Source organism: Centruroides vittatus, unplaced genomic scaffold, assembly GCF_030686945.1.
Source record: "Centruroides vittatus isolate TY-2023 unplaced genomic scaffold, ASM3068694v2 contig_1276, whole genome shotgun sequence".
Taxonomy (NCBI): domain Eukaryota; kingdom Metazoa; phylum Arthropoda; class Arachnida; order Scorpiones; family Buthidae; genus Centruroides; species Centruroides vittatus.
Genome location: NW_027120815.1, coordinates 1,146,632 through 1,160,960, shown reverse-complemented (window position 1 = coordinate 1,160,960; position 14,329 = coordinate 1,146,632). Strand labels below are relative to the sequence as shown.

Below are 14,329 nucleotides of genomic sequence, written 5' to 3'. Positions count from 1 at the left end.
CTTCTCGATCTTGTTCATCTGAGGCAGATATTTCTTTAATTATTTCCTCATCATTCAAAATTTGGAATCCAGGATTGTTCACATCGCAATTTAACCACTCGGTTACATCATCTTCGTCACATTCAGCACATATTGAAATTTGTGCTATTGCTTCCGCAATGTCTCCTATACCACTTTCTACTGTGTTACTAGAATTTACTAATGATCTTTTCAAAATTTTGTTCCATGCATTCCATCACGTACGTACAACAGTGTCGCAATTCACCAAGTGCAAATCAGCAAATTCATACAATTTTTGTTTATTTTGAACAATCGGATAATAGAGGTCCGGATAATCAAGGTTCTACTGTATTTGGTATTTGGCAACAGTAACATCCGAATAATTATTCATTATTTGACCAGAAAGAATAATATTCTGTCATCCCCAGAAAAAAAAAATCTTTCATAGAAGTTTTGGAAACCTTAGCATAACAAATTCTCTTGAAAACATGAAACATGGAAAAAATTACAATAACTAACATGAGTGGTTCAGCAAAACTTTTTCCTGAATGTGAAAATGATATTCAATAAAATTAACAATACTGTAGAAGAATTTATGCAAATGTTAATGGATCTAGGCTTCAAAAGAAAATAATTTGTAAGGAATTTATCCCACCATATCAGAAACTATACTATTTAGAAAATTATCTTTTGGCTATGTAAATTTGCTTAATAAAAGTTTGGAAAAGAGGGTGCCAATTCATGTAATGTATACCTTGAGTGACAATTAAGGCCATTTTTGCAAAAATAGAATATGTCAAAAAACTTAATGCTGAGGGGAGGAAAAAACCCATTTCTATTAAATGGAATTACTACGGACATCTTTTGCTCCCATTTGTCAAAACAATGAGCTAGTGCAAAGGTATTGCCAGAACCCTAGAAAAATTAAATTTTTTGATAATTGACAGAGTGTTCCTTCCAGAAACTTTATTCCCTCAGTTCCTTTTGCATGAAAAAGTTTGCACGTGTCATTTCTATCCTCACAGCCACTGCTGTCGTCTTCATCTTCAATGTCCACATATTGTTTATCACCTGCAGCACTTGACATGCTTTTGGAGAACTTCTCTGTCTATTGTAAGAAAGCTGACAGCTTCAGGCAGGCCACAAGTTTTTTGTCTGGTATAGGTCTCGAGGTTTAAATTATTTTTCTTCCTTATGGGTAACATGAATGATGGCGGCATTGATGCAAACAGCATGCGCTGAGACTATCCTAATATCAAGTAATCAAAACACGTTTTCACAACAGTTAAACCAATGCCATTTATGATTTTTCCTGATTTTACATGAATCACAGTTACAATCATTGGATGATTGTAACTGTGACTGATGTAAAATTACTAAGAAAAATCAAAATTGTCATAGAGTACACCCATACTGAGAATGGATCGGTACAAACTCTGATTCGCAATGCCATTTACCTTAAACTGCACATTATTAATGCTTATGCAAGAATTTTTAGACATGTTGTTCAAGGTTTATCAGGATAGCCTTAACACTCCAACATAGTGAATGGCACATCAAAAATATCCTGCTGATGTGGTCAATCTTGATGTTGACAAAACAATTTGATGGATTTTAGGTAAATTACAATTACATGTACAGTATTTTTCTGGCTCTACATGAAATTATTTAAACCTTAATGAATGAATCTGACACATCACATCTTGGAGTTCAAAATGGCCACTCCATCTGTGACACAGCCAACCTGTTTCTCCCCTCTTATATCAAGCACCAGATCATTAGATTACGGTTTGTCAACTCGTTTTTGTTTTATATATGTGTACTTAACTTATTTTGTACATTTTGTTTTTCTAAATTGTCCTAGCTCTTAATATAATAAAATATTTAGCTGATAAATTCTCATATGCTGTATTTATTTTTTAAACCAAAGATTTATTTTGATTAATAATCTGATGCTTTTTTCTGTACTGTTTCATTAATTATGCATCATTGCACATGTCCTCATTAATAGTTCTATATCATTCAAAATGTATTACTGCAATAGTTAATTATTAACTAAAATTATATTAACCTGTCAGCTGCGCACTCGATAATCCGAAACAACACCGCTGTTGCGTACAGGTTTTGTGGTTTTTAAAGTAGTTTTTCAATTTGCGATATCTCGCTTAAAAATTGTAGTAGATATAATCTGTTTTCAGTTTTCTATCACGTACGTATTACACTTTACGATTGTTAATTTCAAAATATTATGTACGTTTAAAAAAATTAATAAAATTCAAGATTTTAAAATATTTAAAAAAATCGTTTTTTTATAAATTTTCCATTAATTTGTTACATACGTTACTTAGACATGTATATTTTCTGTCAAATAAAAAAAAACTGCAGCTTTCTAAATCAACGTAGAGAAATAATACGGCCTATAGATTATAACGCCGATCGGCGTGGGGGGTGGTGGCCTTTCTAAATCTAGGTTAATACACTTTTATTACTGATGATGTGTATTTGATTCTATTTATACGTTATTTAATTTATTGTACTAATAGTAGACTATAATAAGCGATTATTACTTTATTATATTAACGACTATACATGTATATCTTATGTATTACGGAAGTACCACCATAACCGGAAGTACTTTGTTTTTTGAAAGATTTATGGCTGAATGGCTTTAAAAACAAGCTTATTTGTTAAATAGGATAAATATACATAAAAATTTATTAAATTCATGCTAAAAATAGATAAGAATAACGATTTATAATTGTTTGTTTACGTTTGTAGCTGACAATGTAGCTCGAAGTTGGTATAACTTTTTCCAAGAAAGTTTCCACCCCACAAACCCAAGTCAATGCTTATTGGTCAAAGGATAGTCATTTAGCTATAATACCAATTAGAACTTAACGGGCATGCTAAGTAGGATTTTATTGTCAAATGAACAAAAGAAAGGTCTCCCATAGACTTAACATGGAATGGAGGAGTTTTGTGCCTAAATTTAAAAATACGGGGTGGTAACAAATATCTTATTCGTTGAAACAGACTTAGTCTATGTAGATAAAAGCCAATCAGTGCTTAAATCGCCACCAACTAGTTAATTACGAAAGAAAATTGACAGTTACTCCAACTGGAGTACTCCGCAACAGTTTAACGAAAACCGGTTACTCCAATAGCAGTACTCCGCAAACAACTGGTTAAGTATTTTTTATATATTTTAATTCTTACCTGGTTTAGATGGATGTTTCGTATAATCAAATACTAAGACATCACTAGATGGTGTTTTTGTTGCAATAATACAAGGGTTTTGTGGCATATATCTAGCTCGATTTACTTCTCCTTCATGATTGATTTTAATCTCAATTTCTATTTTTCCACTAACTGAACCAAATCCTCCAAACTCTGAAACAATAATTATTTTATTAAAAGAGTTGCCTGATTACCTAAAGCAGAGTGATAAATTTACTACAATAAAAATTATGAAAATTATTGTTATCAGATACATATATTATTTAAAAATTTATCCATTGGCATTAACTGTAGAGCAAACTGAATTTGTTTAAATATTACTGAAAAACATTTTTTAAATTTTTCTTATATTTTTTTTTTACAAATTAAAACATATCTATAAGATAAGTAACCTTATTTCTTTAGCTGCCAAATGTTTGACACTTGGGACTTTGTGGTTTTTACTATTACTCTATGTGAAATATTGTTTCCCCCTCTGGTACATAATAAGTGATTTGTTGACATAGGTTTGATTTTAGATAATTTGAATTTAATACAAAAGTTGATATTTTTTTTAACTGCACCATTTGAAAACTTTCCACTCAAATATGATTCAATAATGATTTATTTCCCTTCCACTGGTTGTTTTCTATCATCTGACAAAGACTTATGGCAATGTGTCTTTTTTTTTTAACTCTTTCCACCCTGCAGGCACTAAGAGAGCCTCTTTTAGTAGACCATTATGGGTTCGGCCAGGCCCACAATGGAGCGACTGGGTGGTGAGGGACGGGGCCCAACATATCCGAATGAATCATCCCCGAAAAATTCCCGGGGATTATTCAACCCATTCAGATTCGATCCCAGGTCCCCCAGAGCGGTAGGATGCCACCTTGACCGCTCGGCCATCCAACCATGGCAATGTGTCTAACAGAATTTTAGTGTTTGTTTTTATGCCATCCCACAAACTACAGTGATTGCACTCCACAGAATATATCCTTTACAATGCTAATTACACTGACTTGTAATAAATGTGATGTTTTTGCTTATTTGACTTAATTTTTTAAAGTTATTATCATTAAGCATTAAATTATCTAATATTAATAATGTTAATAACTAAAATTTGTTAAAAATTGAAAAACTTGGAACATTTGACTTCTAGCTACATATGTCAATATATACTAGAATTATATTGCTTTCAAGATCTATATCCATAGGAAATATGAGAAACATGTTTAAAAGATAAACAACCATAAATTAAGCAGTCACTGACCTAAAAGTTCAAGACTGCAACTGTATTTCAGTCAGTCTCCAGGTTGAAAGTGTTAAACATTTCTAAAATAAAAACTATCTAATATCGTCTCTTGTCCCAGATTATTTTTTGAAGTCAAGGTACAAAATAAATTAACCATTAATTTAGTTAACAAAAGATCACATCCTATTTTACTGTCAGTAGTATATTTAACTTTATTTACCCTTATCTTCACAAAATTAGCAACACAAAGATGCTTAATATTGTTTGTAATTATTGACTTTAGACAATCATCATGTTAAAAGCAAAGTCATCCAGTTGATGAACAATTTATCATTAGCAAAGTAAGCAAAACAATTCAAAACTGAAAACATCCTGGACTTTGCACAGTTGCATCACCAAATTTGGTTCAAATAAATTGCACATTCCAACTTTTTGGAAAAAGTACACTGATTACTCAAGTAAATACAATAATTAATAGTTTATATTTCCAATAATTAAAAAATACTATCTTAGTTCTTATGGCAGTTAAGTTTAGTGGTTCATCAATATATTTGATTATGACTATTTCTTTCATATGTTCTATGAATTTTGAAGTTCAAGTATTCTATTAGTTATTTACAACTTACCTCCCTTTTCACTATCATAGTGTGATGCATCAAATTGTGCATCTTCACTTGGTAATTGAACACTAGCAATTAACAAATGATTCTGTTCATCTGACCTAAATATGATAAACATTCCATTAAAATATAATTTCCAATTTAAGTAATATAAGAACTGTTTCTACTCACGTGTGTGTTCCTAAAATTAACCGGTGAACAGAAAAATCTTTCCCTTCAGGTCTACGAAAGCCATGTATTAATTTAATCTTCATTTAAATTTTAAACAATAAAAAATAAACTTACCTAACAACATCAGGTAACCATTGAGCAGTTAAACTAGGCCATTCCAATGCATGAGTCATTACCAAATCATACAGAAATGGTGTGTTTTTCTTCCAAATTTTATATTCTTCATTAATTACTCTTTCTTCTACTGTAATATAAATTTTTAAAAGTTTATTTATTTAGTCTAATAAATATTTCTAAAAACAGTTGATAAACAATAAGGATGATCTCATCATCATCAAAAGATATGAAATTGAAACAATGTCATTTTATATTTTGTTAATTCACAAACAGTCTATAGAGTTCCAATACACTCAATGTAAGACAATTACAAATTTCAAATGTTCAATGTACAGTACATAAATATAGTGTGTTTTATATAATTAAATATAAGACACCATTGAAACAGAGACCTTAATTTCTACACAATTTTTTTTTAGTAGACAGTTTGAGATAAATTTATGACAAGAGAATTGATAATGTTGACATTTGTTCAATATTTACTGCACACTAAAGTAAGTTATATATCACATTTACCAGGGCACCAAATTCAGAAGCCTCTTCACTTTCTGTCTTAGGTTCTGAATCAGCCCTGGATTTCACTCTCACATCTTGCATGCACAATCACCCCAATGCCATGTAAAGCAGTATTGTTCAACCTTTATCTCATTGCAAACCAGTAAAATCAAATAATTTTACATAAACAAAGTAATTTTATGCAACTATGAATTATACTTATTCATTAAGCTTATATATGCTTATCTAGCTTTACTGGACATAACAGAATACTCTAGATTACTATTTAAATGTCAATCATCAACAGCACAGTCAGATTTGTTTCTGAAGACCAGTGAAAGAAAAACACTGGTCTAAAGCATGAGGTAATAAATAAGATTGAACTAAGTTGAGCTCTTAAATATTTGTTAATATGAATGTTGGTTTATTACACAAATATTCATTAATTAATAAAATCATTAAAACAACACAATGAAATTAGTGACTTCTAGCACTTAGAGACTATGTCATAGTTATGACTTCCTCTAGTGGAATTCAAGATAAATCCTATTTTCAAAGGCACTAAAACCTAAAAAAATGCATCTTACATTCAAGCAAATATAGTTTGTGCATGTACACACACACTGAATTGTAGAACATTTAATTATACATTAAAACATTACATATTGTTAGACATTACATAACATAATATACCAACTACAAAATAATTAATTGAAAAAGTACATGCTCATATATCAAAAATGACATATGTAATTTATATAATGGCAGTTAAATATTAAAGTTTCAATTATTTCTTCAGAAGGAAATAAATACACTATTTTTACATTTTATATTTAACACTAGCATGATCTTTCTTCAGACTATAAAAATGTTAAAATCTAATTTTAATTTAAATTAACAAATGAAAAATTTTAGCATTTCACTGCAGTTAACTTGCTTAAATTTATATTAAAACTTAAAAAAAATTCTGAATAATTTAGGATTCATATCTGAATTGTAATTACTGAAGATGAAGAACTAAGATCTTGAAGAGTGTTTCCCAAGAATTATAATAAAAACTAAACTCTTGTTTTATTCCCAATTCCACAATGACGTGATGATTTAAAAACATCAAACTCTTGATACACAGTTTCAACAAAAATAAATTAAATCCCTACTAAAAGACTATTCAGAGATATTAATTAAAATTAATTTATGGTCAAGTGCATTCATGAGATAACTGCACTTTTCCATAATATCCCATCAGCCAATCAAAATTAAGCTTCAACAGCTATTCACCTTAATTTTAAAACCAGCAAGCTTTAATTCAACTTTGATACATGTTTTCAATCTAATAATAGATCTGTTTCAGCTCTATAAAGCTTAACATTCTAATTCTGGAATTACAGGTGACAATATTAGTACACTATTTAAAAATGCAAAATTTGTTCTATGAATGTTTCAGTAACCTTACATCTAATCCAGCAGGGTAACAACAATGCAGTTCAAATGTTTTCAGTCTACACCAAAAGCCTTCCTCAGGAACAACTTGATTGTTGGTAGTTATTATAGTTACTGTCCCATTTAAGTATTTGTTGTTGTTCTATGCTTTTTCACTGAGAGATATGCGATAAATAATTACTATAAATAAAAACCTAATATATACTGTATATATATGTATGTATGTATGTATGTATGTATATATATATATATATATATATATATATTTGGTTTTGAGTTATAGTTAAAACATTAAAAAATATGCAAATTACATGTCTTTTCAACATGGCTACACAATGTAAAAAATAAAATAAGCATCATAAAACAGTAATTTAACACATTCAAATTAAATTTTTGAAATAATTAGTAACCTGTTGATGTTTCAATCCATTCTTAACTTTTATTAGAAGCAATGTGGTGATTTTATCTAAACAAAGCACTTATATTGCTTTGCTACTTCATGCTTCTTGAGCCATTTGATAGAATAATTTTAGTTTTATTCTGACTAATTATGGTTTTGCATATGTTGTCAACTTTGTTTTCCTTGCTTTCACATTAACTTCTGACTTTTTATGCAATAAAGGACAAATAATGAGGAATGGCATGACATTTATGAGGCAAAAGATAATTGAGCAATAGATAAAAAGTTTTACTTTATTGCACATGTATCTCTGATCAGCTTTAGAGGATCAACCCTAATGCTTTGCATACTGACAAAGTATAAGAAAGATATATATAGTTTTTGTAATTAATATAAAATGCAGAACAAATTAATAAGAAACATCTTTGAAAACAAGCAGATAGTACTTAAAAATCAATATACAAAAACATCCCTTAAGACAATGAGAATAAATTTTAATGCATAACAAATTTATAATTCTTTCAAGGGAAAAAGAATTGCTTTAATGATGCAAAAGCATTATGCATTATAGTGTATCAAGCTATCCAAAAGAATATCAAAATTCTTTCATTTAGCGACTAAATTTACTAAACAAGTTTTTCAAAATTTTTGAATTAAAAGCAAATCATAAATATAAAACTTTTACAAAATTTTATACAGTATTCATTTTCTGGAGATGACATTAAGATTGGAAGAAAAACAAGTAATATAAAAATAAATTTTTTAAAGTAAATTCCTACTTAGGTCAACAAAGAAAAATTTTATTTTAGTTACTTTTTATTAAATAGAATTTTATGCTGATTTTAAAATGAAATAAAATATTGTTTTTAGTTCAGTCTCATTAGTAAAATGGCATGTAGTATTTCACATGAGACAAGATCAGGCATTGCACAGATCTCATTTAAACATTATCATTTCAGAAGATACACAACATTACAGATTATTTTTAATAATAATATACTGGTTACTTTTAACAATCAAATAGAAGAAATAAATTATTTGTTAAATATGAGATCTTGTTTTATTTTATTCATATATTTCAAGATTTCAACTTCCTGGCAATATATTTGGCATTATCTTTCAACTGCACTATATTTTTATGAAAGAAGTTTGACTCTATCCATGTATTTCATGTCCAAAAATAAATACAATAGACACTCAATAACTCAAAGCAGAAGAGGCAGAAAAGTTTGAGCTAAGAAAATTTCAAGTTATGGAAACTATTACTAAAGATTTTAAATATTGCACTTGAAACTAGCCAACTTGGCTTACTACTACTTGTTCTTCCAAATGGAAGGAAAGACACACTTGCAATGGGGGTCAGGATACAAGAGCATAAATCTGACATACAACATAGTAGGAGTACAACTGTCCTCTCCACTTACACGATGGACCCATATATTAAGGTGGACTTCACCAGAACCTGTATTATCCTTACCACTCTGCACCTGGAACACTTCAAATGGTTGGAGGTGATAGAAATTTTTAAGGATTGCTGCAGAACCATCTGCATTAATTTTAGGGAGGAGATGTGCCTTTTGATGGCATGGCAGGCTCTACTGGACAAGGATATTTAATTTTCAATCATATTTAAAGTGGAACACATGCGCATTCAAACTAATCATATTGTTCAATCTTATTTAAACATCTTAACGGGAACACATGTGCATATGGTATCCAAAATCTATTACCATTCAATTTATATTCGAATGTTAACTGCCAGCTTGTTTTGAATAAAAAAGAAGCCTGAAGAAAAGCTCAAAAGGGGTTAAGAAAATATTTGCAAATGTTAATTGGTTAATGTGAGTCACACTTTTTATATTCATCCCAGTGTGTTGTGCAGTTAAGTGATCTACAGCTTACTCTGCAACAACAAAGATACCATTAAAAAAAAGCAATCTTCCAGGGGTTTACTCTACCAATAACAGAACAAAATAGGCAACTGGTTACAGTATATAGGGGCTACTACAGGTCCTTTGGATCAATGCCTCCAGGAATACATAACATCAATAAAAAAAAGGCAACAATTATCACCACTTTATCTACTCTAGCCCTAGAGACATCCACACACATCTAAATCAGGCAAAACTTATACACAATTCAAACAGCATGTAACATATTGTACAATCAAAACTAAGTCCAAAAAAGAAATGATTGAACCCTAATTTTGTGTAAGTATGAGGCCTGGACGGGTCAAAGTGGGTTTAATTCCTGTGATTTAACAACAGGCTTGGTCAAGCCGATCTGATAGCATGCTCCACAAAAGCAAATCAAATATTAATTTTGTTTAAAATAATTTTATAAATTCTTTGAATCAAGTAGTTGTTCAGAAGAGATTTTTACTGAATATACAGTAAGAGAAGTGGTTTACAGATTCCAGAGAAACCATGTAGTTTTTACTACAGCTTACAGTGACTAAACGAAAAACATTCAGTTCCCTTTTGCATATGCACATGGACATGCGCAATGAATGGATTGAATGGAACATAACTTAGGTAATGAAAGTGAACTATCTCATTGCACTTGCAACATGTACATGTGGAATAAATAGATTGAAAGAAACATAACACTTAGGTAACAAAAGTGAAGTCATTGCACATGCACGTGGACGTGCACAATAAATGGATTGAACAGAGCAGGCACGTGCACATCTGACACAAAAGTCCTAACATAAACACTTCACCACTACAGTGGTGGAGCATGCTAAAAAAAAATATTGAATACAATACATATGTAAGCAAAAAAGTCTACAACAATTTTAAGTTGAACTATAATATATAAACAACAAGAAGTTAGTAGTAATAAATATTATTTCAAATATTCAGAACAAGTCAAAATCAATTACATACAAGGAAAAAACAATCAATAAAAAAAAAAGTTTCTTTTTCAAACTCAGGACATATTGGTGGTGATTAAATTAGTTGTTACAACTAAATTTAAGAAACAAAGTATACACCTCTCTTATGAGTTGTGAACTTAACTGTCATCAATATACTGCCAGCCAATTCAATTCTGTTCAAAAGTAGATCACATTTGATACTTTTACTCTCAAGTCCACTTTCAGGGGTTACACAACTCTGTTGAACTGGTATGTCATCTTTTATCTGGTTTACAAGTTGTAATGCTGCACTATCCATTTACATATTTCTGTGTATTACAAGATCAGTCAAGTATGTAAGTGAATGTTCATTTTTAATTTTGAATTTGGTTTATTTTGAGGGGTTTTGGAAGTTTCAGTCCACAGAAACATAATAAAACATCTCAAAAAAAAAAAAAAAAAGTAATAACTAAAAATAATGCCCAAAATATAAAATAACAATTAAACTTCAACTCCTTACAAACAAAGCCCACATATGGCATTTAGAAAAAAATCAAATGTTACAAGGCAGCAAGGGAAAAATCAGCAATCAACTATAAAGACAGCAATTCCTAAGCCCATGTTTGGAAGGTTTTATTCAAGGTTCAAAAAAATTACACAAGATCAGACATGTCACTAGCACAAACCAATCAATTGGGATTTATAAATACTGAATTTTAAAGATTTCAACACACGTGGCATTCTACAAGGTCTATTTCTTTTTCAACTTCCAATTGTCCATAAAACAAAGACAAATGTAAATAACAAAGTGAATTTATTACCAAAAGTTAGATACACACACGGTTACTTTTCGACATAATCACTGTGAAGATTGAGGCATTTGTCTATCTGTGGACGAGCTTTGAAATCCTCTCTTCACAAAATGTTGCCACCAGTGACTTGAGATGGCCTTAACGACATTGTTTTGAAGATCGTCATTAGTCTCAAACCTCTGCCCTCCTAGCCACATTTTCAGTTCAGGAAAGAGGTGGAAATCTTCACATATTAAAAAGTTCCAAGCTGGATGGAAGTCTTCACCACCTTAAACACCCAGCATAGACCCCTGATTTAGTGCCAAACTATTTCCTCCTCTTTCCTGAACTGAAAACATGACTAGGAGGGCAGAAGTTTAAGACTAATGACAATCTTCAAAACAATGTTAGGGCCCATGTCAAGTCATTGGCAGCAACATTCTGTGAAGAGGGGATTTCAAAGCTCGACCACAGATAGACAAATCCCTCAATCTTCACACTGATTATATCAAAAAGCAACAATGTTTGTACTTAACTCTTTGTAATAAATTCATTTTGTTATTTACATTTGTTTTCATTTTATAGACCATTAGAGATTGAAAAAGAAACAGCCCTTGTACTTTTAGAAATGAAAACTAGTGTTCCACAAAACAAAACAAAACTCTTTGCTAATGTTCCACATTTGAAAGACTTTAGAACCTGACGATGGGAGCTTTAGACCACTGAAAACATTCATTCTATAGTGTAAATATTGAACTTTACTGCTGGAGTGTCAGTATATTATGTAAGTTCAAACTAAACCTAACTACAGTAGAGAGTCATTAATCCGAATCAATTGGGGACTGGGGTTGTTCGAATTAGTGATTTGTTCAGATAACCAATTATGTACGAAAAAATATATTAACCTGTCCAATGTTGAAAATTTTCTCCGTTGCATGTCGCTTCATGTTGAATTTTTCTCCGTTGCGTCTCGCTTCGTGTTGACTTTTTGTCGATTTTAAGCCCAACGAAAATTTTTATAATAATAATCGAGGTTATTGTATCGTTAAAAATTATTTTTTTATTTTGTACAAACAAAATAAATATATTGAAGAATATAAAAACATGAAAATTATACTTTAGAAGTAAATCTAGTATCAAAAACGTTCGATTCAGCACAACACAGTCCGACTGAAAATCGTTCGGATAACTGCGGTTTGGATTAACAACTCTCTACTGTAGTAAAAAGGTGAGAATAAACTATATATTACTATTATTTAATAAAACTTGTATAATAGTTTTTTTAAATATATATAATAAACATATCTTTACAAAAATACTATTTATATTTTTTGCTCTTTCTCAATCTATGGAACAACTTCAATTCATTTCAAATGGGCTGATTTTTGAGAATGATTTTTCTCACATGCATTGTTGTGTCACTTTGTTGCAACTAAAGCATGAAAAAAACTTAATACTTACAAATCTGCAATTAAAATTTTTGTTTATTTTATAACTGTTTCATTCAATTGTAATTACTAATGCCTATATATGATCATACTACTAGAAATTTTAAGTTAAAGCTTTAAATTTACAAATTTATTATTATTACATAACTTGACAAATTTTTACAATCCACCCATTATTTCTGTGATCACTTTATTTCCCATACAAAAAAGTATTCCTTTTTAGATAATCACACACAAACTTTCATGTTTTCTGTAATACTTCGAACAACATTGATTTTTGAAACTGCACAATTATATTGAAAAATAATATTTAAAAAATAGGATTATGGTAATTCAATGTGAAAAAACTCCTTAATTTTAAAGAAATCATTTTTCCATGTGGAACAAAATAATAACATTGTAATTTGACTGACTTTCAACCTAGAACAAAAAATTTTTTTTGAGTAACCAAACTTTTTGCAGTTTGTTTACTTTACAAGTGGCTCTCCTCACACCCTCCTGCAAATGTAATAAATAGTTTTACTACCCTAACCATAGAAGAAAACATATCAATTTCCATTTATAAACAAATCTGATGTAAATCAGTGAAATTTGAGATAATTTACAGTGAGAAGAAATTTGATATGTTCATGATCAAATTTCTGTTTTTGATCAAATTACATTAAATCGTAGTTTTTGATGCAATGTGACGACTATAAAAGTTTTCTTGCGTGGTGTCTGTGATATCAGTAACACGAGCAATACTGTTTGTTAGCATAGAGCAAGCAACAAAATTGGCAGAAGAATGTTATGCAAGAAGATTATCTGATAAGGAGAGACTTTCATTAGCTAAAAATAGGGAGATACTATAGATTACCACCTATGGAATTTCAGGACTGAGTATATATCTGAACTCAGAGGACCGAGATGATTTCAATGATACCCTACTTTTGGACCAGAGACGAAAAATAAGAAAGTTATACTTATTCCCACCTATCGCACAATGATCGGGAGTCGTGTTGCTCTCTCCGCTAAGCCTATTGAGTGTTTAACGGGCAGTCCAGCAAGTTGGCCATATATACCTTCAACAGAGGCAGATGTTGATCCACGAGCACACTGATTGTCTGCAGTTCGAGTTAAGTCCTTTTCGCACACCCTCGTGCTCCTCGACCTCAGGGCGAAAGGCCCCTCAGCCGCCGACACGCTCGCTATCACTCATAATCAGCTAGTACTATACGCCACTATCGAGGCTTGTCCAACAAACCTAAGCTATCCCTCCAGGAGATGACCGTAGTCCAGGCATGTCAAACTCATACGATATTGTGGGCCACACGATCTATTTTGTATAAGTCGTGGGCCGCATGTTTTCAATGTTCAAAAAATTAATAAAACACGGTTTTTAGAATGATTATATTATGTATTTATTAGACTTAATGTATTGTATATTATACGTACTGTACATAGACATTTTATATTTCATATTATTTTTTAAGCTTAAACTATAAATATTTTATATTTTTTTATAAAAAACAAAAATAAAAGT

General features: G+C 30.5%; 1 protein-coding gene across 1 annotated transcript in view; it reads right to left on the bottom strand.

Moving 5' to 3' along the window:
• Positions 1-14,329, bottom strand: part of LOC136988994 (chromatin assembly factor 1 p55 subunit) — a 40,992-nt gene that overhangs the window by 21,065 nt on the left and 5,598 nt on the right. Inside the window, exons 2-5 of the mRNA XM_067287015.1 lie at positions 5,374-5,503; positions 5,260-5,310; positions 5,095-5,189; positions 3,217-3,390 (exon numbers count right to left, since the gene is read on the bottom strand). Coding sequence (XP_067143116.1) covers positions 3,217-3,390; positions 5,095-5,189; positions 5,260-5,310; positions 5,374-5,503 — 450 coding nt within the window. The remainder of the gene's footprint in view (positions 1-3,216; positions 3,391-5,094; positions 5,190-5,259; positions 5,311-5,373; positions 5,504-14,329) is intronic.